The sequence below is a fragment of the Crocodylus porosus genome, unplaced genomic scaffold, assembly GCF_001723895.1.
Source record: "Crocodylus porosus isolate Cpor-Errol unplaced genomic scaffold, CroPor_comp1, whole genome shotgun sequence".
NCBI lineage: Eukaryota > Metazoa > Chordata > Crocodylia > Crocodylidae > Crocodylus > Crocodylus porosus.
Window position 1 is genome coordinate 75,114,738 of NW_017728909.1, and position 26,118 is coordinate 75,140,855.

Consider the following 26,118-nt stretch of genomic DNA (forward strand, 5'->3'; position numbering starts at 1 on the left):
TGAGGCCGCCTTCCCTTGCAGCAGGACCCGTTGGTAAACAGGCGCGGCCTGTTCCATCCAGCGCCCCTCGCCCCGCCCCAAGCCCAGCCCCGCCGCGCGTGGGGCGGGAGGGAGGCCAAATAGCCTGCAAGGGAAGAGCCCCACGTGTGTCTCCTTTGCAGGAGGATCCACTGGTAAAATTCGTTTGCGACCCTTTTGTCTGCTCTTGTGACCCTCAGGTTGAGAGACGCTGCTCCAGTCCAGCTGGGAGCCCAGCCTGTGACCTTGGTGTCACTGGCACCTGCTCTGACCTGCTGAGCTGTGGGGCTCTGGGGCCAGCACATGGTCACATCTTGGAAATCCCCAGCTGTAGGCTCCAACTTCTGTTTTTCACAGAATCACAGGAAGTTCGGGTTGGAAGGGACCTCAGGAGGCCATCTAGTCCAACCTACTGCTCAAGGCAGGACCATCCCTATCTAGATCATCCTAGCCAAAGCTTTATTTAGCTGGGTTTTGAAAACCTCCAAGGATGGAGAATCCACAGTCTCTTTGCGGGGTGGCGGGGGGGTGTCTAAGATGATGGACATGGGGAAAGTTTTAGGTATTTTAGGCAGCATCCTCCAGCCCCCACGTACTCGGCACCCATGTCCCTGCGTATCCAAATGACACAGTCCTGCCCTTTCTGAATGACATGCTATCTGCATGCGCTTGAACTGTGCCTTGGAGCTGTACTGAGCAGGTATTGTCTGTCTATGTAGACCGCTCTGCAGGGTGAATACCACACCTGCTAAGTTTTGCATCCCTTGCACCTTTATGCACATGATGCCATATGGTTTACCTTTGCTTACGTGTTGTTACCAGTGAGCAAAAAAAAATCATTAATGCAGACTGAATGTTGCTAATGTCCTTCCAGAGCATCCAAAACAACAAAAGCTAAAGCAGAATTAAACTATTGCATCTTTTATTGCTTATAGTCCCTGGTGAGCTGTTGCTGACACACTGCATTGCTTAAGTGAGGAATTCCGGGGGGGTGGGGAGAAGGGTTGGCTTTTTGAAGGTTTGTATGCAACTCATTCCTTTAATTGCACACATGGGGAGCAGGCACAGGCCCCCAGACCAGTCATTGTGTTGCTAATTAATCTAGTTTGTTACTGCAGGTAATTCCCTTGCTTTTTCAAAATAGCTGCATCTGATGCAGTGAATGGAAATGACAGAAGTAGGACTGCAGCGGGGAGTGCATGTAAATGGTTGCTAGTGACTGCTGCCAACTCCAGGAGGGTAAAGATAAGGTTAAATTCTACTGTTTCAAAGTCTGAAGTTGAAGTTTTGCTGAATTTGATGTTCTGGAAGGGCATGACAGACCACCATACAGCCTTAGCTTTGTGTTAATGATTTTTTTTCTGTCATTGAATACTAATAAATTATGAGCCCCTTAAATTAAGAATTTAACCTTATCTTTACCCTCCTGGAGAATTTTTGTAGAAGGAAGATAATTCTTGCTTTCTTTAGCTGTTACTTGCTTCAGTGGTGAGGTGCCTGGCCTTCTGTCTAGCCTTCAGCCAAACCATTTGGTTTGCTTGATTCAGTTTATCTCAGGAGTGTAAAAAATCAGTTGTTCAGGAAAGGCTGAATTATGCCGCTAAGTAGTGTTCATGAAGCATTGCTGCAAAAGTAGGTGGATGCATATATGTGTTGTTACTGAATGTTTGTGAAGGTAAAAATTGTCTGTTAAGCTGTAATTGAGCTCTGTGTTTGCTGCTGAGTGCCATACTAAGTTAGCAGGGGCAAGTGGTACAGCATCTTATCCCATTTACTGTGCCTGGAGTGGGTATGGAAGGACTCTCAACAAATAGTTTCTCTTTCTCTTCGATGGGCCTTGACACTGAATGCAGAGCTGCTGGCTCCATAATATGCAGCAGTGCACTTCAGTAGGGAGGAGTGGTCGTTTCCCCTTGCGTCAACCATTAAGGCATACATGGTTGCTAGTTGATCCTGCCCAGGAGTCAGCACTGTTATAGTAGACGTTTCTGTGTAACTTATAGTTAGCTTTGGAAATCTAGTTAATGAAAGGTGAAGGGCATTTAATGTCCAAGTAGCTGTCTGTTTGCACACTTAGGCAGACATTATGTCAGAATCAGGAGGCTTTCTTAACATCCAAAAGATCTAAAATAAGGGTGCATAACTCAAATTTTGTAAGGTATACTTTCCAGTGGAGAGCAGCCACTAGTGACATCTGTTCTGCCCTCAAAGTATTTTCAAGTAGGAAACTGGAGTGCATTGCAGACACATGCATAAATTAACAGATCACATGCAGTCAGGGTCTGGGACTTCCTGTTTTGTTTTTCCTATTTTTGTTTAATAAAGTAGTTTAACAGAGAATTATGGCAGGCCTCTGCGATTATAGCCCCAGGCTGTGCATTGAGCATCCCTAATATGGAAACTTCAGTGTCTAGAAGTGTGTATTCTACAAAACTTTCATGGGCCCTGGCTGGATAAATCCAACTGGCTGCTTTTAGGGTTTGTATTTCTCTCTCGGGACTTAGCATTCCTGTTAGGGGTGGTGAGGAGTACTGTAATGTTACCTAAAATAAAATACATGCTCAGTCTCAAGTATTCAGTTACAGTCCTGAATTCATCAAGTTCTAACTATAAAAGTGTTGAAGACTTTGCTGTGGCAAAAAGAATCCAAATACAAGTCCTTTAGAATAAGTTTGTTAAAAAAGATGTAATTTTCTACAGTAGTAGACCTTTCCATCTCCTGAAACCTGCTTATAAAAAGGCATATGATAGTATAAACCAGCAGTGCTCATGGTCTTCACCCTGCTGTCTGGATGAATGGCAGGGGGCTGTTCATAGGCTGGATTGGGCCTCCTGCTGCTGCCCAGCTGGGATCAGGCTCTGGGGCCCTGCATCGCTGCTACCTTGCTGGGATCAGGCTTTGAGGGCCTTGTGCTGCCACCTGGCCCTCACATGCCACTGCATTTCTGCCTATTTGTAACATTCAAATACCATGGGCCCTAAGGCCCACCTGGCTAACTAGTAGTCCCTATTGTATGGGGGGCTAATGGGTGAATGCTACAGCAAAATACCTGGAACAACAAAGGCAAAAAACAGGACAAGAGTGACACAAGGGCCAAAGGGTCAAAATGTGAAAATGAGTGTGCCCGAGTGCGACACTGAACAGAGCCCCCCGGGCTGCACCCACTGGTCCTCAAAGGAGCCGGTGGATGCTGCCACTGGTGCTCTTCCTGGAAACGTGCACAGACAAGTGAGAGGAAAGTGGCCTGGCAGTCTCCAGGCATCTTCCCGGCTAGAGCCTCTTCCTGGTCAAGTACAGGACCCACTTGGCCATGGCCAGGAGGAGGTTGACCAGGAGGTCCTGGTACTTGGTGGAGCTGTGGGTGGGGTGACCAAAAACAAAAAGGTGGGGGGTGAAATTCAACCAGAACCTCAGGAGGAGTTCTGGAGGTGGAGGGGCTGCAGCCTGGCACACTTGGGTCATGTATACCAGGGTTTCCCATGATGATGGCTCTGTGGAGGAGCTGCCAGCTGAGGTCACCAGTGGCTCATGGGATGAGGGTGGCCACTGGAGTCCTGATCTAATGTGCAGGACTTCCCAAAGATCCATGGGGAACCTGGCAGGCTGGATGACAAAATATATGGGGCTAGATCTGGCCTGTGGGCTGCAGGTTCAGCACCCCTAGTGTAAACAGTAACAGTGTGCGTTGGCTACAAAATTGTATTTCTGAAAGAAAAAATCTTTGAAAACAACATCATCAGCCCAGTGGCACTTTCAGGAAAGCATGCTATAAAGTCAAAATCTTTATTTGCAAATAAGCAAGAGATTGCTAATTCTCATAACAGTCTTAATCAATGAACTGTGGTTTTGCAGTAGGTAAACATAAAATCAAAATTATACCTTGGCATATAATTTCTTCCAGTGCTGTTCTTAAGCTGTTTATAGATTTCATAGACATTAGGGCTAGAAGAGACCTTGTAAGATCATCGGGTCCAGCCCCCTGCCCAAGGGGCAGGAAGTCAGCTAGGATCAAAGAATCCCAGCAAGATAAGCATCCAAAAGTCTCTTAAAGGTGTGCAAAGTAGGTGCTTGCATCACCTCTAGGGGGGTCTTTTCCAGACCGTGGGGGCTCAGACAGTAAAGTTTTTCCTTATGTCCAGCTTAAAATGGTCTTACAGGAGTTTGTGACCATTGGACTTTGTCATCTGTTGGGGTGCTCTGGTGAACAGGTGTTTCCCCCAGATCCTGATGCACACCCCTTATGTACTTATAGGCTGCCACCAAGTCACCCCTGAGCCTGTACTTCTCCAGGCTGAAGAGTCCCATAGTTTGGAGCCTATCTTTGTAAGGCCTCTTCTCTTGCTCTTTGATCACGCGTGTGGCTCTCCTCTGGACTCTCTCAAGCTTTTCCACGTCCTTCCTAAATTGTGGAGCCCAGAATTGGATGCAGTACTTCATCTGTGGCTTCACCAAGGACAAGTACAGCAGGAGGATGATATCCTGGGCTCTGCTTGAGATGCATCAGTAGAATTACAAATTGCAAGACAGAGACCCAAACTTTGACATAGTTGGGCATGGCATGGCATGATGCACAAATGTGGAAATCGGGGATCAGATCCCAATTATGCCATTGAATTAACACTTCTCAGGATCTTGGAGAGGCACAGGTTGGAATTAAAATGGCAGTTAACTTTTTTGATCAACTTTTTAATGCCATTTTTCTGATAGTACCTTTAAAAATAATGTTTGTGATCTGTTGTTTTGTTTCTTGCCCTTGCATAAATCAGATGCTGAATGTGCTCGTGTACTCTGATCCTTTCTCCTTTTTTAGTCTGGTCACACTATTTCTGCTGATTCTTCAGTTCCATGTTTGACTTTTGACTCTGCAAAAAGGATGTTTGCCAATAATAATGACAAGCTTTTTTACCAGACAGTTACAATGACCAAAAAATATATATATATATATTTCTTTAACCTTCCAGTGTACGTCTTTAGTGTAATGGCTATTGGCAGGAGTGGTAGGGATACCTATATCAAAATAAATAAATAAATCAGACCCTCAAAGGATAGCTATCTGGCAAAGCATACTGCTACTGCAGCAAGTTATCATCACTATCACAGGTGTGAGTAAGGTCCCTCTTTGCAGAGGACTGTTTATACTTAGTGAATATTGCTAAAGCATATTCTGAAAAGGTAGCTTTCTGGCTCCTAGTTGTAGCATTGGTGTCCCATGTCCATATCTGGCAGGTCTCTGAAGTTAGATTTGGAGGGACTTTGCTGGATAGCTTAAACATGACAATTTAAGTTTGAAAACAGTAAGCTATGATGAATTTTAAAATGATTCTGTTTTATTGATTTAAAACAAAAATTGGAAATTTTATTGTTTGAACGTGAATCTTCTTTAAGTCTAGAAATGTGTGCTGCAACATGAGCTAGCACAAGGCTGTTCAGCTGACAGCCCACAGGCTGCGAGCAGCTCCTGGACTCCTGGCTTGGGTACCATTCCTGGCTTTGCACTTTTGCTACTACTTTTGGAGTCCCTGGACTTCCTCTCCATCCTCCAGCTTCCTTTGCTTGCACCTGCTCCAGGGGGTGGTGTCGAGTGATATGGTCCATGGGGTCGAGGACTTTGAAGAACCTGGGGACCCTGCACAAGGCAGCCATGGGTGCAGGGGCCTGTGTGGCACAGTGGGGCTATGCAGCACTGTGGGGAACTGGCATGGTACAGTGCGGGGCTTGCGAGACATGGCACAGCACATTGGGCCCTGTGATGCAGTGGGGGAGGGCTTGCATGTTGCACTACATCAAGTACCCCTGCGGTATAGAGTGAGGGGACTCTTGCAAGATGTCAGGGGGCTGTTGTGGCATGGAAGATTGCTCTTGCAGCAGGTTGGGGGGCTCCTGTAGTGTGGGCAGGGGCAATGTGGGTTGCATGGTCTTTGGGGGTCTGTGCAGTGTGTGGCTGAGGGCCCTCTAGTGCCTGTTCACTCAGAAGCTGGACAGTCCTGTGCAGTGTATGAGGAGCAGAAAGTAGACTGGGAAAATAAAATGATTTAATTTACTATGTTTACTGTCTGCTCCACAGGAAAAATGCATAGGCGGGGATAGCCAAGATAAATCACATTTTAAAGTTATAGTATTTGAATAGCTTGTAATGGCATTAACAAGCAAGGAAACATTCTTGTTGGATATTTAAGTTGACAGCAGCCATAGGAGCATTTTGTTGGTATAGCATTCATCTGACTCTTTTGAATTTTGTTCTGTACCATTTGTTCTGAAAACATAGCTGTGTGCTCTCATGATAGTCTGTTTTGAATTGACTTGTTTTTAGTTTTCTTGTAACATGGGGGTTCTCCACTTTTCACTTGCCTGCTAATGCTAAAGCCTTCACCTGATTGTCAAAAGCTTTGGTTGGGCAGACTGTTGGCATTGGATTTATGACCCAGATACCTTATTCCAGGCAGACGCAAAACCTCAGACTGACCACGACTTCTTCCATTCAATAATGGGCAAATTCTGTTGATACACAGTGATAGCAGATAGGGACAATGCAGGGAAGGCAAATGCCTGATTCTGTATCTACCAAACCGTGGGCTCACAAAGGACAGGTATGTGTGGCCAACATGTGAGCTTTACCCTGTGGGTCTTGCTTGAATGTCAGTAGTCTTGGAGGTAGAGGACTGAGGCCCACCCTCTCAGTAGGGTAGGTAAGACAGGCTGGTGGTGTGCCCTCTGTTCATGGTGGCTTTGGGTTCCCTCCTTGGGGGACCTTTTGCTGCTCTGAAATCCTTCTTTTTGTTTTCTTTTTATCCTTTAATGACTCTTCATTTCTGAGTACCATTGATTGTTTTCCCTGTGGTCATCATACTGTCCATATTCTGTTCTGTCAGCGTATTCCTTTGTTTGCCAGACCCATCACATGCACACATCTTAGTTTGGTAATTTACCAGTGTCTTAATTTGGGCGTGCCCCAGGCTTCTAATTTGATCTGTCCACCAAAACTGGGAATCCCAGGGGTCTGCAGCTGGTCCCTGTGACCTAGCTCCAATGTGGCAAGCCTGTCTTATGTTTTGGATGCTGTTTGGATGTTTTTAATTTCCCTGGGTGTGTATGCCCACTTGTCTGTTAGCCTCAGGCACAGTGTCTGCCTTGAAGACTCTGAAACTTTGTCACAAATAGGCTTTTAGAAACAAGCTACCCCTTGCCATTCTCCTGGACCATTTTTCTAATACAATATCTACTTTACCTACAAACTGATTCCTAAAAGCAAATTTCTGAATATAATTTTCTAGTCATCACAGACCACCAGGAATATATCCATTGCCAGAGTCCCATAAATTGTTGTTTAAAGCTGCTGTTGTAATGCATTTTGCGTGTTAGAAATATTTCTTAAACTTCTGTGTGTGCATTTGGTTAATTAAATTTTCCTTTTCCAGCCGATTTATTTTGCACATCCCAAGTGAGGAGAGAGACAATGCGATCAGAGTGTGCTTTCAGATTGAACTTGCCCATTGGTTTTACTTGGATTTCTACATGCAGAACACACCAGGATTACCTCAGTGTGGGATAAGAGATTTTGCTAAAGCTGATATCCTTTGTATTTGTTTGTCATTTTAGTGTTTGTGTATAAAATGTGCACTGAAGTATAGCTATGAGATTTATTCTTAAAATCGCTGTCAGTGGAACATAGTGAAGAAAAAAATAGGTTCTATTAAAATTCCTACTGTTTGTTCCTGTCAAAGTACTGCAGTGTTCAGGAATGGTCAAGGAAAGCTTAAGAGTGCTCTCTGTGGCATGTTTCTTTCCTAACATGATGGATTTCCATGGAGAAGCTGAAATGCACATTGACACTCTGGCTGTGCCTGTTTGGAGATGGGACTGGTATACAATTATGAGGAATACACCAACTGCAGCTTGTGTTCCTGGTGAATCCATGCAGTTGGCCTCTGCTTTCTCTACTGATCCTTTGAACTTACAGAGTTTGAATGCTGTACCCTTTCTTCCTTGAAGGGGAATTTTGCAGAGTAAATTCTGTGGTAGTATCTGGTAGAGCTTTTTTCTTCTTCCCATATACTTTTACATAAGAGTGGAAGATCTGACCCTGACTTCCATAATACTTAATGATGGTGATTCCCAGGGTAGAAAACCTGGTGCTTGATTTTATGGTCAGCTGCTGATGGGTTTGAAATGCTGGTAATTGAAAATAAACTTTGATCTGATTCTTATGATATTGGGGATGGGCGAGTCTTTCATGTTACCCTACTTCTGGGAATATACTAGTGTCATAAAACAAATGTATTCCTTGAATAATTGTGGGGTAATAAGTAGGAAATGTAACTTTATGGATAGTATGTACTCACTGTATATGATTTATATTTTCCATGTAAGTCCTGGCTTAGTACTTTTTTTGTACACTGATACAGGGCTTTTTATTAGAAAGAAAAGCAGTATGATTGTGTGTTGATTTTACAGATTGTTTGGAGAGCCTTATCCATAAGAACAGTACAGCATGCTATCTAGTTCTAGGTTTTTTGGGTCATTTAATGAGCCAATAAAGACTGCCAAGTGTGTTTAAGTAGATAGATAGTGATTTAATCAGAATTAAAATATTCTTGAGCTCAGCTGATTAAGGATGGATTCTAGGTAGTGGTTTGGCTAGCTGCTGTGGGGAGCAGATGTATCCATGTTGATCCATGATGTGTGCTTTCTTTGCAAATATAGGTTTAGAACAGGATCATCTCTTTGGCGTAACTTGCTTTTAAATTGGTAAGAAATTTGCTTTTTAGCTCCAGTTGGGCTACTTGTGTTTATTTAAAGTTATAAAATGATACCATTTTTAATTAAACTTTTTCTAAGTAGCTTGTCTTAGAATAGTAAAGCACTTATGTGCCTCCTCAACTTGTAGGATGTGTAATGTAATATTGGATTGTTTGTATGACTTCAGCTTCAAATAAACCTGAGAGAAATCTAGAAGAACAAAACCCTATTCCATATAGAGAGTAGTAGTTGTAACAATTTATTTTGGGTAGATCTGTACGTATGTGTGAGTTACGAGTTCAGGTTAAGCATTAATTTCCTTAACATATTTCTTTACTCTTCAATCATTGCCCTTTTTTACTGCCTCAAGGTGAAGATGTGCAAAAGGTTTTAGATGAGTGGAAGGAATATAAAATGGGAGTACCAACCTATGGTGCAATTATTCTTGATGAGACACTTGAAAATGTAAGTTTGAAGCCAATCTGTGAGGTGGTTTGTACAAGATGGGGGTAACTGGGGGGATGTTAACTAGGCTTTAACTAACACCAGGATTTTTTGTTTTGGCGGGGAAAAACATTTTCAGTCTGAGGATCATAGATAATGGCGTCAGAATACAGCAGGATTTTTGTCACATTCCTATCATTATGTTTGTGTAGATTTTTCTTTTTTGCAGGAGTGTGTTAGGAAGTGGGGGTGTTCCTACTATCTGTATACCAGAGGCAGCTGGTGCATGGTCTTTCCAAATTTTGCCAAAATGTTATATGATAAAAATAATAGAGTTGATAACTCTTTGTCTAACCTTCGCCAACCTTGTGGGCGAACTACTGAAAATGAACATATGAGGGTCCCTCCAAAGCATTGTTTTTGAGGTTAAGACAAAGCAGTGAGATAAATGGGTATCTGACTGTTGTCTTCATTTTCTGCAGGTACTGTTGGTTCAGGGATATTTAGCAAAATCTGGCTGGGGATTTCCAAAAGGGAAAGTAAATAAAGAAGAGGCTCCACATGACTGTGCTGCTCGAGAGGTGAGCTCCATGTATGATTGTTTAAATTTTCCTTACTCGTAAATTAAGGTGCACAAGTAATTCAGCAGTAGTTGTCCTTGTTCATGCTGAGTAGGATACTAGTGCAGGTTCAAAAGCAATTCCACTCTGCCTTTTTACAGAAAGCTTCTGCTTTGGAATATGGCTGCTGTAAGCATTTTATTCCCTCTGCTGTCAGCTGTAGGAATCAAAAGTCTGTGCCCAGTGTAAAGTCAGGGCTTGAAATTAATGTGTTCTTGAAATTTTTTGATTGCTCTGTATCTTGATTGTTGTTAGGGTCAGCAAGTAACTTTTTCACCTTTTGGAACATCAGTTAAATCTGTCAGGTTGGCCTGGTAATTATTGATTTGGGTGTCTAGAAAGTCCCTAGCTGCTCTGGCCCTTGGGATTAGTTGTCTGGTGATGTAAAATTAATCTCTTTTCCTTGATACCAATTTGTGAAGAAGGAACTGAAATATAAAAAACTTCTTGGAATGACCAGTGGAAGAGAAATGTACATCAAAAGTAAAATGAGGATCCAATTTGGAAAATGACTAAAAATAAGTGAATGTGAGAATCTGTTTTTTTGTGGTAGTGATTCAATACAAGTTTGTCCAGCTGCCTTGGGGATAGAAATTTTAGACGTACTTCTAGAAGACTGTTGTCTTACATAAAAAGAATATATTTGTGTGGCAAATTAAGATGACAGAAGACTTTTTGGTATTTCTGCACAGTCTGGGGTTGTCACTTAAAAAGTTGGTGTTAAGGGAAAAGTACACTATTATGGTAAAATGCATGAACAGTTCCAGCTTTTTATGCTCTTCCCTATTATAGAAATAAAGGGTCACGGTCAGTGACACAAAATAGAAAGCTATGTATGGTGCATAACCTGCCTGTGGAATTTACCGTTGCAGAAAGCCAGGCACACACTGCATCTGGATGTAAAAGTGGCTTGGATAATTTTATGTCCAATTTTTATCTTTACTTATGTAAAGATGGGGGTAATAAACTCTCACTTGGAGATATTGGGAGATGGAATTGGATTGCCAAATAAGGTAGTAAAAAGCATTTGATTTCCTGTCTGGGTTGAACGAGTTTCTTGGAATTCATTGCTTTCTAAGTATACCTGTTGTGGGTTAGGGGGTGGCTCCTTATTTCTAATTTTCTGAAGGTATCTTCCAATTTACACGAGCTGTTTGAGAGGACATTGAAAGCTTCAGGTAAGGAGAAAAATAAGATCTGGCTGTGTTTAAAGTATTGTTTCAATCTGTAATATAATCCAGTTCCAGCACTTCACATCCAGTTTAGATATGTCAGTGTAGAACAGCTGTGTGCAGCCTTTTCAGGTTATGGGCCAGAATGGCTCAGTTCAGATGAGAGGCAGGCAGGTGAGTGGGAGCTAGGACCCAGTTATTGCTGTCACCGCTTTTTGTCATTGTTACTTCTTCATGGTGGCAACTACAGCTGAAGCCCCATGTTCCTTCTCACAAGCCTTAGGTTTTTGACCCCTGAGGCAGAATATTACTTACAACACTTAGAGAAACGCATAAGAAGAAAGTACAGTAATGCACTAGAACAAACCAGTTGAAAACATGGCTTGGAAAATTAGATAAGGAGAGGGGAGAACAGTGGTTATAGTTATGAGATTGTGCAGCTGCAGCATAGCGCTTGAGAGGATAAGATAAAAAATATGCTTCCCCCGCCCCCCATAAAGGCGAGATTGGTGCATTTTTCTAATGCATCTCTTTTCCCCAAGGAAACGGCCTGCCAAGAGGTATCAAAGATCTGGCCCATGGGCCACTCATGGCTTGTGGAAGCCTATCATTTGGCCCCTGATGTTGATGTCTGAGTTGACCCATGTGCCATGTTAGGCTGGCTCCACATACAGTACCTGGGATTCATGCTACATGTGGCATGCACTTCATCTGGTGCAGGACTTGTGCTGCACATCCACGACACATGCAGCACAGTCCTAGACCAGCCCAGGGGAACATTGTGAGCTGCATGGATTCCAGACTGGCTGGGGTGGGCACCTCATGTGGCATAGGCCTCAGAATGGGCACTGCATGGACTGGATCCGAGGGATCTGTAGGCCCAGTCTGACCCTTGGACTGGTTCCACTTTACTCATCTGGCCTACAGGCCCAGATGTTTGATACCCCTGGGCTAAGCAGTCTTTCTCTTGCTTGCTGTTTGGCTTCTGACAATTTCTCTGGTATAGATGATAGTATATCTACTTAACTCATTCTCTACTTCTGAGAAATGTGGGATGACTAGCTGATTTTGTTCTTTCTGCCTTTATTCTTTCATCCTGTTTTACAGAATGCTTTTTCTGTATTCATGGAATACTGTTGCTTTCTTCCTTCAATGTCTCTATATTGGTGGTTCTCAACATTTTTTAGACTCCAGGGCCCCCTTGGAAAATACTGGCTCTTAGTTTACTTGTTTGTTCACTGCAAAAAAAATAATTGAGCAATTATTCTGTTGCAAAGAACTCAAACCATACCAGGTCAGAAAGGTTTTAACACTTTGGGGTTCTATTTGAATTCTCTTGGTTTATCTTGTGAGTCATGTTTGTACACCTAACGGTACTAACATTGTGTGGCACCCCTGAAAGGACCTCTGTGGCACCTTGGTTGAGAATCACTGTGCTATGTACACAACCTTAACCTTTGTGCTGTTACTTGGAAAGTCTGACCTGCAAAATCTAATTTATTTTCTATGCTGCTCAGGTGTTTGAAGAAACTGGTTTTGATATCAAAGATTACATCTGCAAAGATGACTACATTGAGCTGCGAATCAACGACCAGATAGCACGATTATACATCATTCCAGGAGTTCCAAAGGACACAAAATTCAATCCCAAAACCAGAAGAGAAATTCGGGTATGCATAATTATTGCTGACCAGCTGTTCATTAAGATGCCACGTTTATAATAGCCTACATGCTCCAGTACTAGGTTTATCTGTGACAGTAAAGCACATCCTTCTCTCTTCTAACTGTTATATTTTTGTAGCTAATAGTCTTTATTAAATCTTAACTAAATTCCTTGGTGCTTGGATTCTTCTGAGAATATCAGTATATAAAGGATACTCTGCAAAAGCCTACACACCAGAAAAGCAAAATGGGGGCTGCTCTAACTCTCTAGGTAGCCCATACCATGCGGATCTTAGTGTGCAGCAAACACCAGGGATCAGGCTGGGGTGTGGAGTGTGGTGGGAGCCAGCCATTGTGTGTGATATTTGTACTCAGTGGACTTATAGAAGCTGTTGCAGAGGGAAGAAATCCTGAACAATTTCTGGTACTGTTGATGACATTAATCTTTTCATGGTGTTTGAATTTTTCTTGTCATGCAAATAAATTCAAGAGTAGTATTTGAAAATTAGGATCAACTTTAACCGTATCTGTATTTTTGGAATTCCAAATGCAAGAGGAATGCTCTCTTCCTCCTATTTAGATTCCTCAGAAGTATAAATGGTTTCCTTGCTTTAGGTGCCTTTTTGGTGTCATCTAGCTTAGGGGTTCCCAACCCTCAGGCCACAGCCTGGTACTGGTCCATGAAGGATGGGCTGCCAATCTGCAGGAGGGTTGGCTGCTGGAGCAGAAGTGACCATGGACCGGCAAATTGTGGACTGGAAGTGAACGGTGTACTGTGGACCGGTAGCCAACCCTTTTTTATACTGAGTATAAAAAAGGGTTGGCTGCCTGCCCGCAGTATGCCGGTCACTGCTGGTGTGCAGTTTGCTGGTCTGCAGTCACTTCCGGTCCACTGTTTGCCAGTCCTCAGCATAAAAAGGTTGGGAACACCTGATCTAGCTAAACTTTGAGTCTTTTTTTCTGAGGACTGGATAGAATTGTTTTGGAAAGTCCTTGCACTATTCTTTACCCTTTAAAGTATGCATGACTTGGCTGAAGCATGCAGCTAGAAAAAAGTTAAGTGAGGTTTTTTGTATATTGAATGGGTTTTCAGAGTACTTTATTTTTATGTAATTCATTTTAATGGCACGCTATGCAGAGTTCAAAATAGAAACATCATATTTGTTGTTATCAAAGTCTCATACGTTAGAAAACAGTTATCTTTCCCCCTTTTTGGATTGCTTTTTTTTGTCATCAACCATAGGCTGGATTCAGTACTATAACAATACTTCAGTTTTTCTTATGTAGACATAGTGCATGCTGGAGCATTCTATGAGTGGGTGCTGGTGATCTGTTTGTTTGCATTTGCAATAAAATGTGGGGGATGGGAATGGTGAGAGAGAAATTTGCAAAACTATTTGTAGCCTCTGATTACCCTGGCTTTTCCTGGCATTGATGCAAATAAAGCACTGTTTATTATTATAAACTTTATTTTAAATTAAACTTAATAAGTTACTGAGTACCATAGTCCACATTTTATGTATCCCTATCCTATCATTTTGGTGTGTTTTATGTGTTAGTGTCCATTACCGTGTGGTTGTGGTCAGAAAAGTGACTGTACCATTTTAAATAATTAGGTATGGTAATGAACAAACTCTTTCATAGTTGATTAATTCAAACCCTCCTGCAGTTTGAAGAATATCATTGTGGTTGATGTGCCATTCACTTAAATCCCTTCCAGACATCACTAAAGTAATTACTTTTTTCCTGTGTTTCAGCATATTGAATGGTTCTCTATTGACAAGTTACCATGCCATAGAAATGACATGACCCCAAAGTCCAAGCTAGGTTTGGCACCTAACAAGTTTTTCATGGCTATTCCCTTTATCAGGTATGTTCAAGAAAAGTCAAAGGCTAGCCCAGAACATTTCACCCTTTCTTGGCAAAAAGACTGTGTGTGTGTGTGTTTTGTTTGCTTGAAACTAGATTTTGCTGATTTTTTTTATTTATTTTTTTTTAAATGCGAATATTTATAGACCATTGAGAGACTGGCTTTCTCGAAGGTATGGAGACTCCTCTGATAGTGACAATGGATTCTCATCTACTGGGAGCACGCCGTCCAAACCCAGCTTGGAAAAAGTGAGGTAATAAGTCGTGTCACTTAGAGCCCTGTCTTCAGTCCTGCATAAAGCAAAAGTGGTCATAAAGCAAAAGTTTTTTCCTGTTTTAGAGTATTAACATTTATTATAATATAGTTTAGAAGTATTATTCTTAATAGGGTGAATGTTTAAACTGTGCTATCTGGCAAACTTTTTAAAATGGCAAAACTGAGAGAATGTCTTGAGTTTCCAGATGGGAATGTGGAGCACAAAGAAAGAGAGAGCTTTACAAAAAACTGAATTTCTCTATCAGAAAAGGTAGAACAAGTAGATAAGATTTCTAAAAATGTCAGGAATAATAGATCAAAGTTAAAAAGTCACTAAAAACAAAGGGATTGTGAAGTAATTTCAGAAGCAGCTGAATGAAACCTATGTTAGAGTGATAGCAAGAGGAGCGTTTTAAAAATCAGTGTGATAAGTCATTTGTGGAGTCAAACTTTGAATAGAATTGGGTGACTGGAAGGCTTTAAATGGAAATGAGCATATTGTAATGTTCATGGGTCGCAGCAACTTCTCAAGCAAACTCCAGCTCCCAAAGAGAGTTTTCTTCAGCAATTCAGTGTAGTTCAGTGCCAAAGTTGCTGCTGGATAAAATAAAAATAAGCATCACTGTGCCTGCCTCTTCCTGCTAGGTATGTCCCACTAGAGGAGGGAGGTTTCTTGTTACTTGATAAATAGGAGAAAGGGGAGTTTTTTTGTTATCTGATAAATACCCTTGGCTTTCAAAGCACAGGAAGTATTTTTCCTTACTGTCCAGCTGTTTCCCAAGTAAGCAAATGGTAAATTAGGAGAATACTAAGTTATACCTGTTTTCTCTAGTTCAGTTTTACTTCCACACCTTTCTACAGAAGCAAAAAAAAATGCAGTTCTGCTCTGATCAGAATAGCTTTGAAGTTTGCTTGCAAATAAAATGTTTCTTTGGTTTTTTTTTAATGTGCTAGATCCAAACTTCGTTATAGTCAGCAGGTGTTTGCAGATGGGCCTTTAGGAGACCAGTGGGCAAAACACAAGCAGCCACAACCACAGAAGCCATATAATCATTCTGAGATGTCTGAAGTTTTAAAAATTAAGGTAGGCTTTGTTTCGGAAGCCACTGGGTTTGTGTGGGCCCTTAAAAATTGATAGTACTTATTCAGACTCTTGGCTTTTGTTACCGTAAGGGGTGGTGGAACCATTATTACTTAAAAGGCTTTGGTATTTGGAGCAGGGGATAGGGCTTTGGTTGATTTCTTCTCTCACCTCTTCTGGTTGCCTGGTGGGTGAGAAGCTGTTTTAGTTTTATTGTGCCTCAGTTTCTCATCTGCAGAATATTTACTTTCAAGAATGCTTTGAGACATTTAGGTGAAAATTGCCTTTTGGCAAGTGTCATAATACAGGGGTGCATGCTGCTGATGTTTAATCTTAATATTTACTCCTTTCTTTGGGGGTATGATGGCTGACTCAGAACACGAGGGGCAATGGTAGAAAGCAATATCAAGACACTCCTAACCAAAAGAAGAGGACAAATGGGGTCCACAGCCAACCAGCTAAACAGAACCACACACTGGTAAGATATACAACAGTAACTGTTGCATTAACAACTTTGGTGACATTTAATTAAGTGTAGACTAAAGCTTTGGTGGTAAACACTAGATTGCCCAGTGATGTAAGCAGACCCAATTGAACAGTGTCCTTTGACTGTTGCGTATTAGAATTCCTCTGGGTAGCCTATTGCCAGCAAATTCTAGTGCATAATGGTGTTGGAGCAACGTTGTAGCCACAGTGGTTCAGGTATAATGTGAGGCAAGTCAGATAAGCTTTTGAATGGAAGGCATTCAATCTGGTGAAGAATTTGAAAGCTTGTTTAACTTGATCCTAAGCACATAGTTAGTCCAGCAGAAGATACCACCCGTGAAAACCATTGCTTTCCACCGCATAGCAGTCGGGCCTTTCTGTTGCTTTCTAGGTCTCTGCCAGATAAATGCCTAGTATATGATGCCAAGTCAAAATATATGTATAATTGGTTTGTGTGTGTGGCGACCTATTTTGTGGCATGGAAAAACTACATATTAATTGTAAAATATGTTTGCTTCCTCTCTGGCTAGAACTTGGACTTGTAGACTTGGAAAATTCTACCCCATAGTCTTACCTATACTATGCCACAGTAGGACTAAATTCAGTAATGTTTAGCCCCAAAGTTCATAGCAGTACTAATCTGTAGTGTTCCCTTGGGATATTCTTTCTTGCACCCACACAGACACCCTCCCCTGGCTCATTGTTGACGAGTTAGTGCATCAGATGAGTGCTCTTTTTGACCGTGGTTCTTGTTGAGATGTTCTCCAGGCTTCGCTCCTTGTGGCGTCGTTCTGACAGTATTATTAATTTGGCCAAACTCTGAAATGCCCCAGGGAAGAAGGCAGCACGTTGCCAGCCTCAGTGGCTCATCTCCCTGACTTCCCAGGCCTCTATGACTATGTGACTCAGTTCGTCAGTCTGTGCTTTGGCTGCTTTTTTTTCTGCTAATAAGCTGGACTCCAGCTGTTGCTTCCTAATTCCCTGCTGTCTGGTGCCATGTAGAAGTGCAGGGAGCATGCACTGTGATCCAAATAAGCCTTCCTTTTGCAGAAAGTAGGGAAGCAGGGGGATGGTTGCGGGCAGGGAAAGGGAACAACATGTCAGGTAACAAGTTGCAGCAGAAATGCTGAAATCTGTGGCCTCTTAGAAAAAACCAGGTTCCATAATTCTGGAATCCTGGAGTCTGTTGGAACCTTGACTGAGATTAATGGGGAGTTCACACTTCAGAGCTGTTGGAGGCTGTCTGCAGACTCATGTACCTGCCAGTGCATCAGTTTGGCTCATGTTGTGAAGGTGGTCTTCAGTCTGTAAGGCTAGAAGAACCTTTTTAAAACACAGAAAATTGAGATTCTGAAACAGCGATGAGGCAAGGAGTGAACTGTGTTCAAGTTTCTGTGGACTATGTAGGGCCCTGCTTGTGTTTCTTGTAGGAGCACAGCATTGATATGGTTAGTGCCAGAATGATTGAATAATCCCCTCAATATACATGCTTAATGAGTCCCAATTTGCTGTCTTTTTTTTCTTTTCTTTTTCTTCTTTTTTTTAATCATGTAAGCTCATCAGTGAATAACATTCGCATATCCGAAGTATTGGTGTGGAGGTATTGCGCTAACAGTAAACATATAAGTGGCACGTCTACAGCTCTTGGTATGATGCTGAGAGCAAATATTTAAGGGGAAGGCAAGCTTTTAGTGTATGTCAGTTTTCTTTTTTCTTCTGTTCTCAAAAAAAGTCTAAAACCAATACCTCCTTAAAGTAATAATTCTTGTGTGTTACGTAAGAGTCTTACGTTTTATAATATAGAATTGTAAAATAAATTAATTCTATATTTTAACATTTTATTCTTTCAAAAGGTTTGTAGTACAGTTTGAGGTGTTTATTAGATAATCTTGGGAAGCAGTAATTCAGAACTTGCTTTGGGACTGCACTTCAGTTTTAAGTAGTTAAGTTCAGTGCTGAGTTTTGTTTTTCTTTGTTATCCAATTCAAGAATGTCCAAGCTTGTATGCATCTCCTTGTGAGTTGATTAGAATTAGGAACTGTGTTATGAAGTGTGTAATGTGGTCATTCTTTTAACCAGAAATGTGAAAAAAAGCTTAATCCACGAAGACTTCAGGATAATTTTGAAACGGGTAAGTATATTCCTAACTTCCATACACATGTGACTATGTGGAGGGTTGAAGGTGTTCTGTACATGGGGGATGCCATGTCTTACATATACCAAGATGCAGGTTAAATGAAGCAACTTTTTCACATGAAAAGTCTGAATTTTTAGAACTGCATCAACTTCTTGCAGCTCATGCTAAGAAGAGAAACCATTTATTTAAATCAAGGTTTTCACTCCTTTTTTTTTACTTGTGAAATCTGTGGGATTACAGAATCAGAGTTGCAGAAGAATCCCCCCACCCCCCAAACCTGTGATATGTAGACAATATTTACTGTTGTGTGTAAAACAAAATACTTACTACAACTCCTATGAAATTGGCCTTGATTTTGACCACTAGAAGGCCAGTAAAGGTGAGGGATTCTTTTGCCACCCTATTTGTTTGAAACCATGACCAAATTAACCAGGCTGCCAGGGTGATTTGATATTAATTGAACAAGTTTCTTGTACAGCAGTGTAAAGCTAATACAGGCATATTATCAAATAATCCCCTTGATCAATAACTGTTCAAGGTTTTCTGCAGTTAAGTTTTTTGTTCTTTTTTGTTTTTTAAAGCAGATGCAGCCTATGACATGTGTTGCTCCAGTGAAGACCCGCTGCTAGAACAGACAGAGGGAGACTCTGTGGCATGTAATGGCCATTACAAATTCACTTTCTCATCGAGAGCTTTCTTGAGCTTCAAGTTTGACCATGATGCCATCATGAAAAATTTTAACCTCTGACAGCAAGCCTGTTCTAGAGGAACAAAAATCAAAGACTTACCTGTTGCAGTTGAGTGGGTTTTTAATCCAGCCTTACTTTTTCTCAGGAGTTTTCTGTGTGTTTGTTTTAATGCAATGCAGGGACTGGTATGGTGATCTAAAGGGTTCATTCTTTTTGCAGTATGGGAGTGGCAGTGAAGTGTTGCACTTTAAATGCAGTATAGCCTTTACCTACAAAAGTACCTTTCCAGTGTTTGGTTCGCTTGTTCCTAGCTGTACGTTAGAGGGCATTCTTTTCTGTTTGTTCGTTTGTTAAAACTTGCTGCACATTTAGATTTGTCATTCATTGCAATATTTTAGTGTTGGCAGTACACTAACACTGAACTTTTAGCCTGCTATGATGTAAAAGCTGTTGCAATATTCAGTCTTTATTCTCCAGTACTTGGCAATAGTATAGCAATGGCAAAGAAAGTAATTCTCAGAGGACTCCTGTATTCTCTATCCCAGTAATGGCAAAACCTAAAGTTGTACATTTCTCCTCCCCAGTTGTCTGCCTAGAGTGTCTTCTCTTTATATTGAAACTTGTTTCAAAATGACTCACAATGAGTAGGATTCAAAGTTATATCCTTTGGGTTATATTTTGCCATGACTTGCAGCTTTTCCTTTTTTTCCCTGTGGAGATACCTGTGATGGACAGAACTTGCCACTTCACATGACCTAACATCATATCTTTGTCCACAAAAACTGTCTGACTGGAAGAAAATCACCTGCGGTTTCTGTTTAGTTGGAGCTAATATCAAGAAATTAGGAGACACTAATTTCTGTGAGAGGGGATTCTTGCGTAACATTTTTTATATTCAATAATAATCTAAAATACCCTCTAATCTTGGGAGGGAGGAAGCATCCGGGCAAATGTCTGACTGGATAGAGAATACCTTACGTGCCGCTTATAGGTTTGCAATAACCTTTTTTAAGTGTCCATTATAGTGTTTTACACTGTCCTTAGGGGTTTTTAGTGTAATGTATGTTTATATATCCAATAGTATTGAATTTTATATTGCACTTGCATCTCAGTGTCTGAAAACTGTAGCTGAGAATGACTGAAGCTACAGCCTTTTAATAACAATATAAAAGATGTGAAAAATTAGCAGTAGCAATTCAGGGGATGCATTAAAAAAAATACTAGTCCTACATTCTGATCCAGCTGAGGGAGTTTAAATACTTACATTTTAACTTACTGCAGAGGATCTTACGAGGGAACATTTATCTTGGCAGTGAACAACTGTATTTTGTATATCTTCAAGTGAACTGTTCTCTGAAATAAATAAAGGTTAGTGGGTGTGTGATTTGGAGGGCTGAATGCCTTAATTGACTTTGGTCATTCCAAGGCTGAGTCTTCTGACCAGAGAATGTATATTCACTCACAGACAGCCTTTTTTATCTCATGCAATCTCCGTGTTCTTGCAAGTATCCGTGTTGCCTGTTAGTTTTAGTCCTCAATAAGTAGTTACACAGCTTATTTTTTACCTTCACCTTCTTGCCTCTCCCCTTTTTGGGGCCATGCAATTTATGAGTTTTTAATGATGGTAAAATATTTTGTTAGCTGGAGAAGCTAGACTCTTACATTTTCGTTAATAGGAGAAATTGACTTCAACATTTTTCCCATTTGGATCAGAAAGTCTTGAAATTACTTGGTTTAAAGCCATTTTTTCTTGGCTTGCTAGGTTCTTAATGAAGAAAAAAAAAAAAAAAAAGCAAGAGGTCAATCTTTTGACAGTCCAGCTTAATATCCAGAGGTTGCTTGCATTGATAAATGCAAAAGTGCTGTCATTAAGTGAGAAATTGGGATAATAAGGTTGGGAAAGGATGAAGCACTAGTCAATTCTTTTTAGCTGAAGTAGTTGATTTCCCAGCAATAAGTGCCTAGCTCGCAATGAATGGGAGGTTAGCATTCACATCTCCAGGCTGCTAGTGCCAGTGGGGGAAATGACTCTTAAGGCATGATTGCAAATCAAGATTTGGAAATTTTTAATTTTAGTAGGTTGACTTTCAGGGGTGTTGCTGTAACACTTCTAAATGGAGCAGAGATTAAATAGGGACTTTAAGAAGGCAAGCAAATACGTTGATAGAACAAAACTCCTTTTAAATTTGTAACTTGTTTGTTAACAACTTGGGCATTTAATGGTTGTCAGAAGTGAGGGGAGAAGTCTCTCAAGAGAAATAGCTGTGCAGAATATCCCTAAGTGGAATATGCACTGTCTGCCCTGTCAGCTTGGTTACAAAGTGCAGGTCTCTTTTTTTTTTTTTTTTTAAGTAATGGTTTTGTTCAGTACAAAAATACCTGACTTCCTTTTTAAGCCCACACATGAGCTCCAGAAAAGACCTGGTTTTATTAAATCTAGCCTTAATGTGAGTTGCAAATAAATGTGATAATTATGCAATAACTTCCACCTCTGTGCAAAGGTACTGTGTTTCAGAGTTGCATACAAAATTTTCATGCGTGTATCAGCATCAGTTTCCTTCTTTCTCAGAGGTGTCTGAAACAGCTTATTAAATGTGCTTACATATGACGTGTCCTGAGGGCTCCATGTGCCCTGCGCTGTGAACAGTTTGAATTGTTAGCTTATGTGTTCTCTGTGTGTTTCATGATTGCACACATGTTAAATGAATCATTTTATAGTTATACATGTATTCCAGAACGCAGGAGTACAGTTTACGTGGGTTTCTTCAAAATGGTGATGAAAGAGCAAATGGGTGGATGAATTTGCATTGGACTTTTTGTTTGTTTTTTTTTAAATAAGTGGTGAGATTTGGGGAGTCCACAGTCTCTAGTTAAACTCTGTGAATGGACTTCTGAGAGCCAAGAGCTTGTTTTTCATTTAAAGATGCTCAAAGAGTAAGCATGGCTGGCAGTCTTTGCGCTTGGAATAAGATGCAACCCTTGCCCACAGTGGCTCTTCAGGTTGTGAATGTCATTGTTCTGTGTCCTTGGAGTTAAAGGACTTGTGAAATAATGACAGAAGGTTTAACGGACAAAAAGCAAAGTGCAGGTACTGGAAATCTAGAATGGAATTAAGTACTGCATAAACTGTTTTTAATTTATTATAGCTTGTGGGTTTTTTGGTTTTTTTGTTTCTTACAGTAGTTAGTTGTATGTATGTTTTTGCCTAATTCTTTTAGTGCAGGGGCGAGGGGTGAGGGGGAAATTAATTTGGGAGCTTTGGACTTGTAACTAATTTGTCTAACTTATGCATGTTTTTGTGGCTTGGTGGTCTTAAATTTCCAGTCCTCAGTATGCATTCATGCAGATGAAAGCAGCTGTATCTTAAACATTGAGCTCTAGACATATTAGTACAGAGGGAGAGAAGAATAAATAGCTTTATATCGCAATCTAAAAACTTCCCTTTCTGTATTGTTAGCTCATAGTAAGTCTTTTTTAGATGATGTCTGCACGAGTTGGAGTCTGTAACAGAATTTCAGGCTTCCTCCCGTGCTCCTTGTTATTGGTTTACTTTGGAGAATGACAAGAGCAGTGCTCTCTCTCACTGTGTTTACTCATGGGCTATTTAATGCTGCATGTGTAACTGTTACACTTTAATGTTAAGGCAAACTGCAGTCTGGCTGTTCCTAACATTTCCAGTCAGATGCTTGTTTCATACAAAAAAGTGCATTTTCTGCTGCATTCACTGATCTGATGCTGTTATTTTTCCCAGTTTGATTTGCAGTAGATATGCCGATGCTGTCATTTGCTGCTCTAAAGAGCAAGAATTGAAGCTAGGGATCCAAATTCTAATATGTAGTGGCATGAAATGTTGTTGTTGGGGCATGCTTTATAACTAGCTGTGCAACATTAGTACAAATTCATAAGGTATGAGCTCAGCTCATGCTACCATAACCTCTTAAAACCAAATATTTACTGGAGTTTATTCTAATACCATGTGCTGGGAATCCAAGTTTTTGGAACAATTAGCTGATGGGCTAGTGTATTTTGCCAGTCCCAAGTCAGTTTTTCTATCTCTGCATGGACATCAGTACTTCAGGCTTGCAATTTAAAGTTTCCAGCATCAGTTTTTTTGTGCATTATGTTAACATTTTGGTACTGGTGTCAGGCTGCTTTGGGGATTACAGTAGGCTGAAACCTGAGTCCATTTTAACTACTTAATGTTGAAGCAGCAAAATATTACTTAAGATGTGGCATTTATGGGTGGTGAATTGATTCAACCCTGCCAAAACGTGGACTGTGAAGGTGCTCTGACAGTAAATGAGGCTTAGACAGTTCGTTTCTCTTGTACAGCAATTAAGCTGTGATCATGTGTTTTATATTTGTAGCAATATTCTTGTTCAAGAATGGAAAGAACAAGAGATTAGGCTAAAAGCTTGCATTTGCACTGTTCTTATACTGTACACAAGCACTGATAGGCGATGCAGTATATCTTGTGCTCTTTTGAGCGTGCAATTCACTACTGGTTCAAGTAGGTTGTAAGCCTTAAAGTGAGACACCGTACACATAGCAATTACTTCAGTGCTGCATTCAAGATCATGCAAAAGCAAATTTGCATGTGCTTTGCTTATCTGAGGTTTGGGTTTCACTTAAAATTTTAAGTAGGAACTGATTCCTGGTCTCTGCTGTGACTCTTCTATGCAATCTGTAGAAAAGAAACCAGAACGCTGGCATGTTCTGTGGATGCCAGTGACTGCAGGGTGACAGAAGAGCCTATTCTGCTGCTTCTTCACCAGCTAAGGTATGCAGGATATTGTCTTGGAGAGCAGGGAAGGCTAGAATTTAAGGAATTTTTACTTGACTATCAGTGATGAAGAGGTTTGTTTAAGTGACTTTTTGGAGAGGAAGAGAAAATTGTACTTACTGTTGGGTATCTGCAGGAAAAAAGGTCTTGTGGTATAGAAATAATATTGATATCTTTTTTCAAATTAAAAAACCACCATTAGTTGTACAGTAGAATTTTCGACAAACTCTTTATGCAGCATGAGCGTTGAAGGTATTGAAATGTTGGAGGAAAATTAACTCTGAACGCTCTTCTGCTATTCTGAAGTTTGAGTTGTGGTTTTGAAGCAGATACATAACTCATTCTAATGTGTAAAGTACCACAAAGTTTTGATGAGAAATTCAGCAAGGCTTTTATATTTTTAAGTTCACATACTTAAAAGCATCTTACATATTTCAGAATCCCATGTAAAAATTTGCTGATGGCAACAAGAACATGTTGGAATCTTTTGTGTGCTCGACACTCATCAAATTATTATTATTGCAGGAGGCAATTTAATTTTTTGATTCTAAGATGTTGGAATATTCTTGATATTATGTAGGGAATTTTTTAAAAGTTAAACCTATATGGTAATAAATTCAAAGAGCTTTTTGGTTTCTAGATGGCATCCTGTATTGACAACCAAGTGCAGTACAGCTGTTTCTTTGTGCAGCATGAGATAACTTGTTTGATCTGTGGTTGCTTTTAAGTTCCTGTGATTGTCTTGCAGAAAACTGGGGAGACGCAAAGACTTGGTCTGCAATAATGAAGTGTTCTGTTATGTTACCAATGAGACATAGCCTGTCCCACTGTAACATTTTAAGATTCTAGCTTTTTTTTTTCACTGGTGTTGGGTGCTGTCCATACCGGCTAAATAAACATGTAAGGTTACAGGTTTTATTTAGTTTCTCTGAGATAGTTGAGGAGTAGTTTGCACTGTTCAGCTCTTCTTTAGATAAGATCTGTAACTACCCATAAAGTCTATTGTACTAATAGATCATGTGTTTTTAAGCATTTTTTTATGTTCATTTCCTGATCCAGACATTGAAGCACATTGTTTGTTAAAATATCGACATTTAGTCACAGGCTATTTTTTTTGTATTTGTAAAGTGTTTTCTTTCTTTCTTTTCTTTTTTTTTTTACTGTTAAGATTAAAGTTTTTTACTTTCTGGATAATTATTACTGTAATAACTTGAAGTAATGACTATGAACATTTGTTGCAGTGTGAAACTTAAATTCTGTACTGCTGTGGCAGTTAAACTTACACGAGAATGTTTCGACTCATCGCCTTAAATGCCAGTTAGCAGCACTGATTTTTACATGTGCCAGTTTAAGGGGAGTATTAAGTTACAAATAAAGCGGCTGTGGAGCTGCTTTTGATAGCATCTGGGTGCACTGAACTAAAGATTTAGTGTCAAATTCAGATCAGTGCTTTTAAAGTATTTGAGTTAAAGTGATTTGTCATCTAGATAGTTTATTAAAAAATCAGATATATGGACATGTCATGTGTACCCTTCTCTCTTAATTAGGCCTGATCTGATTTTTATAAAGCCCAGAGTGCTTTATAATTTTAAAACGCTTACAAATGCAATGTTAAGTACATTTTATAGAACTGTACTCAATTCCTGCTGTAAGGTAAAGCAGAAAGCTCTAGTAGCAAAATCCATATAGAGACTTTCCTATTACCCTAGCACTCCGTTTGTGAAACAACACAATTGTGATTCTTATGCCATTTTGTCACATTTAAGAGTGAAAATTAACTAATAAGGATTTTGGACTGTATAATTTATTAACCTTGATTTCATGGCCTAGCACTGAACTGTTTAGTGAGGCAAGGAGAATTAGATGAGGCTGCAGCTACCAAGAAAAAAAACACAGCAGCACTCTTTAGCATTAGAAATTTATTCAGAATATAAGAACATTTGTAAAATAAAAGTATTATAAATGTCTCTGTATAAATAAATGCAGTTTTTACAATTCTATATATCAAATAAACACAGAATAGCTATCTTACAGCAGCTAAGAAACTAAAAAGCAGCTGGACACATTTAAAGCAAATCCATTAAGAGGAAAAGTCTCAAATTACAACATACTGTTATATGACATCTTTTAAATGAGGAACTTCCAATAAAACAGTAGAACAGTA

The 26,118-nt window shown here is 40.3% G+C and overlaps 1 protein-coding gene across 2 annotated transcripts in view; it reads left to right on the top strand.

Moving 5' to 3' along the window:
• DCP2 (decapping mRNA 2) overlaps nucleotides 1-26,118 on the top strand; it is a 26,430-nt gene extending 312 nt beyond the window's left edge. The window contains exons 2-11 of one of the 2 annotated variants that reach the window (XM_019532485.1): nucleotides 7,435-7,586; nucleotides 9,093-9,220; nucleotides 9,682-9,780; nucleotides 12,509-12,661; nucleotides 14,411-14,523; nucleotides 14,669-14,776; nucleotides 15,733-15,862; nucleotides 16,236-16,337; nucleotides 18,425-18,476; nucleotides 19,067-26,118. In XM_019532485.1, the coding sequence (XP_019388030.1) occupies nucleotides 7,435-7,586; nucleotides 9,093-9,220; nucleotides 9,682-9,780; nucleotides 12,509-12,661; nucleotides 14,411-14,523; nucleotides 14,669-14,776; nucleotides 15,733-15,862; nucleotides 16,236-16,337; nucleotides 18,425-18,476; nucleotides 19,067-19,230 (1,201 nt within the window). In that variant the 3' untranslated portion in view covers nucleotides 19,231-26,118. Of the gene's footprint in view, nucleotides 1-7,434; nucleotides 7,587-9,092; nucleotides 9,221-9,681; nucleotides 9,781-12,508; nucleotides 12,662-14,410; nucleotides 14,524-14,668; nucleotides 14,777-15,732; nucleotides 15,863-16,235; nucleotides 16,338-18,424; nucleotides 18,477-19,063 lie in introns of both variants that reach the window. The other variant, XM_019532484.1, reaches the window with a different exon arrangement.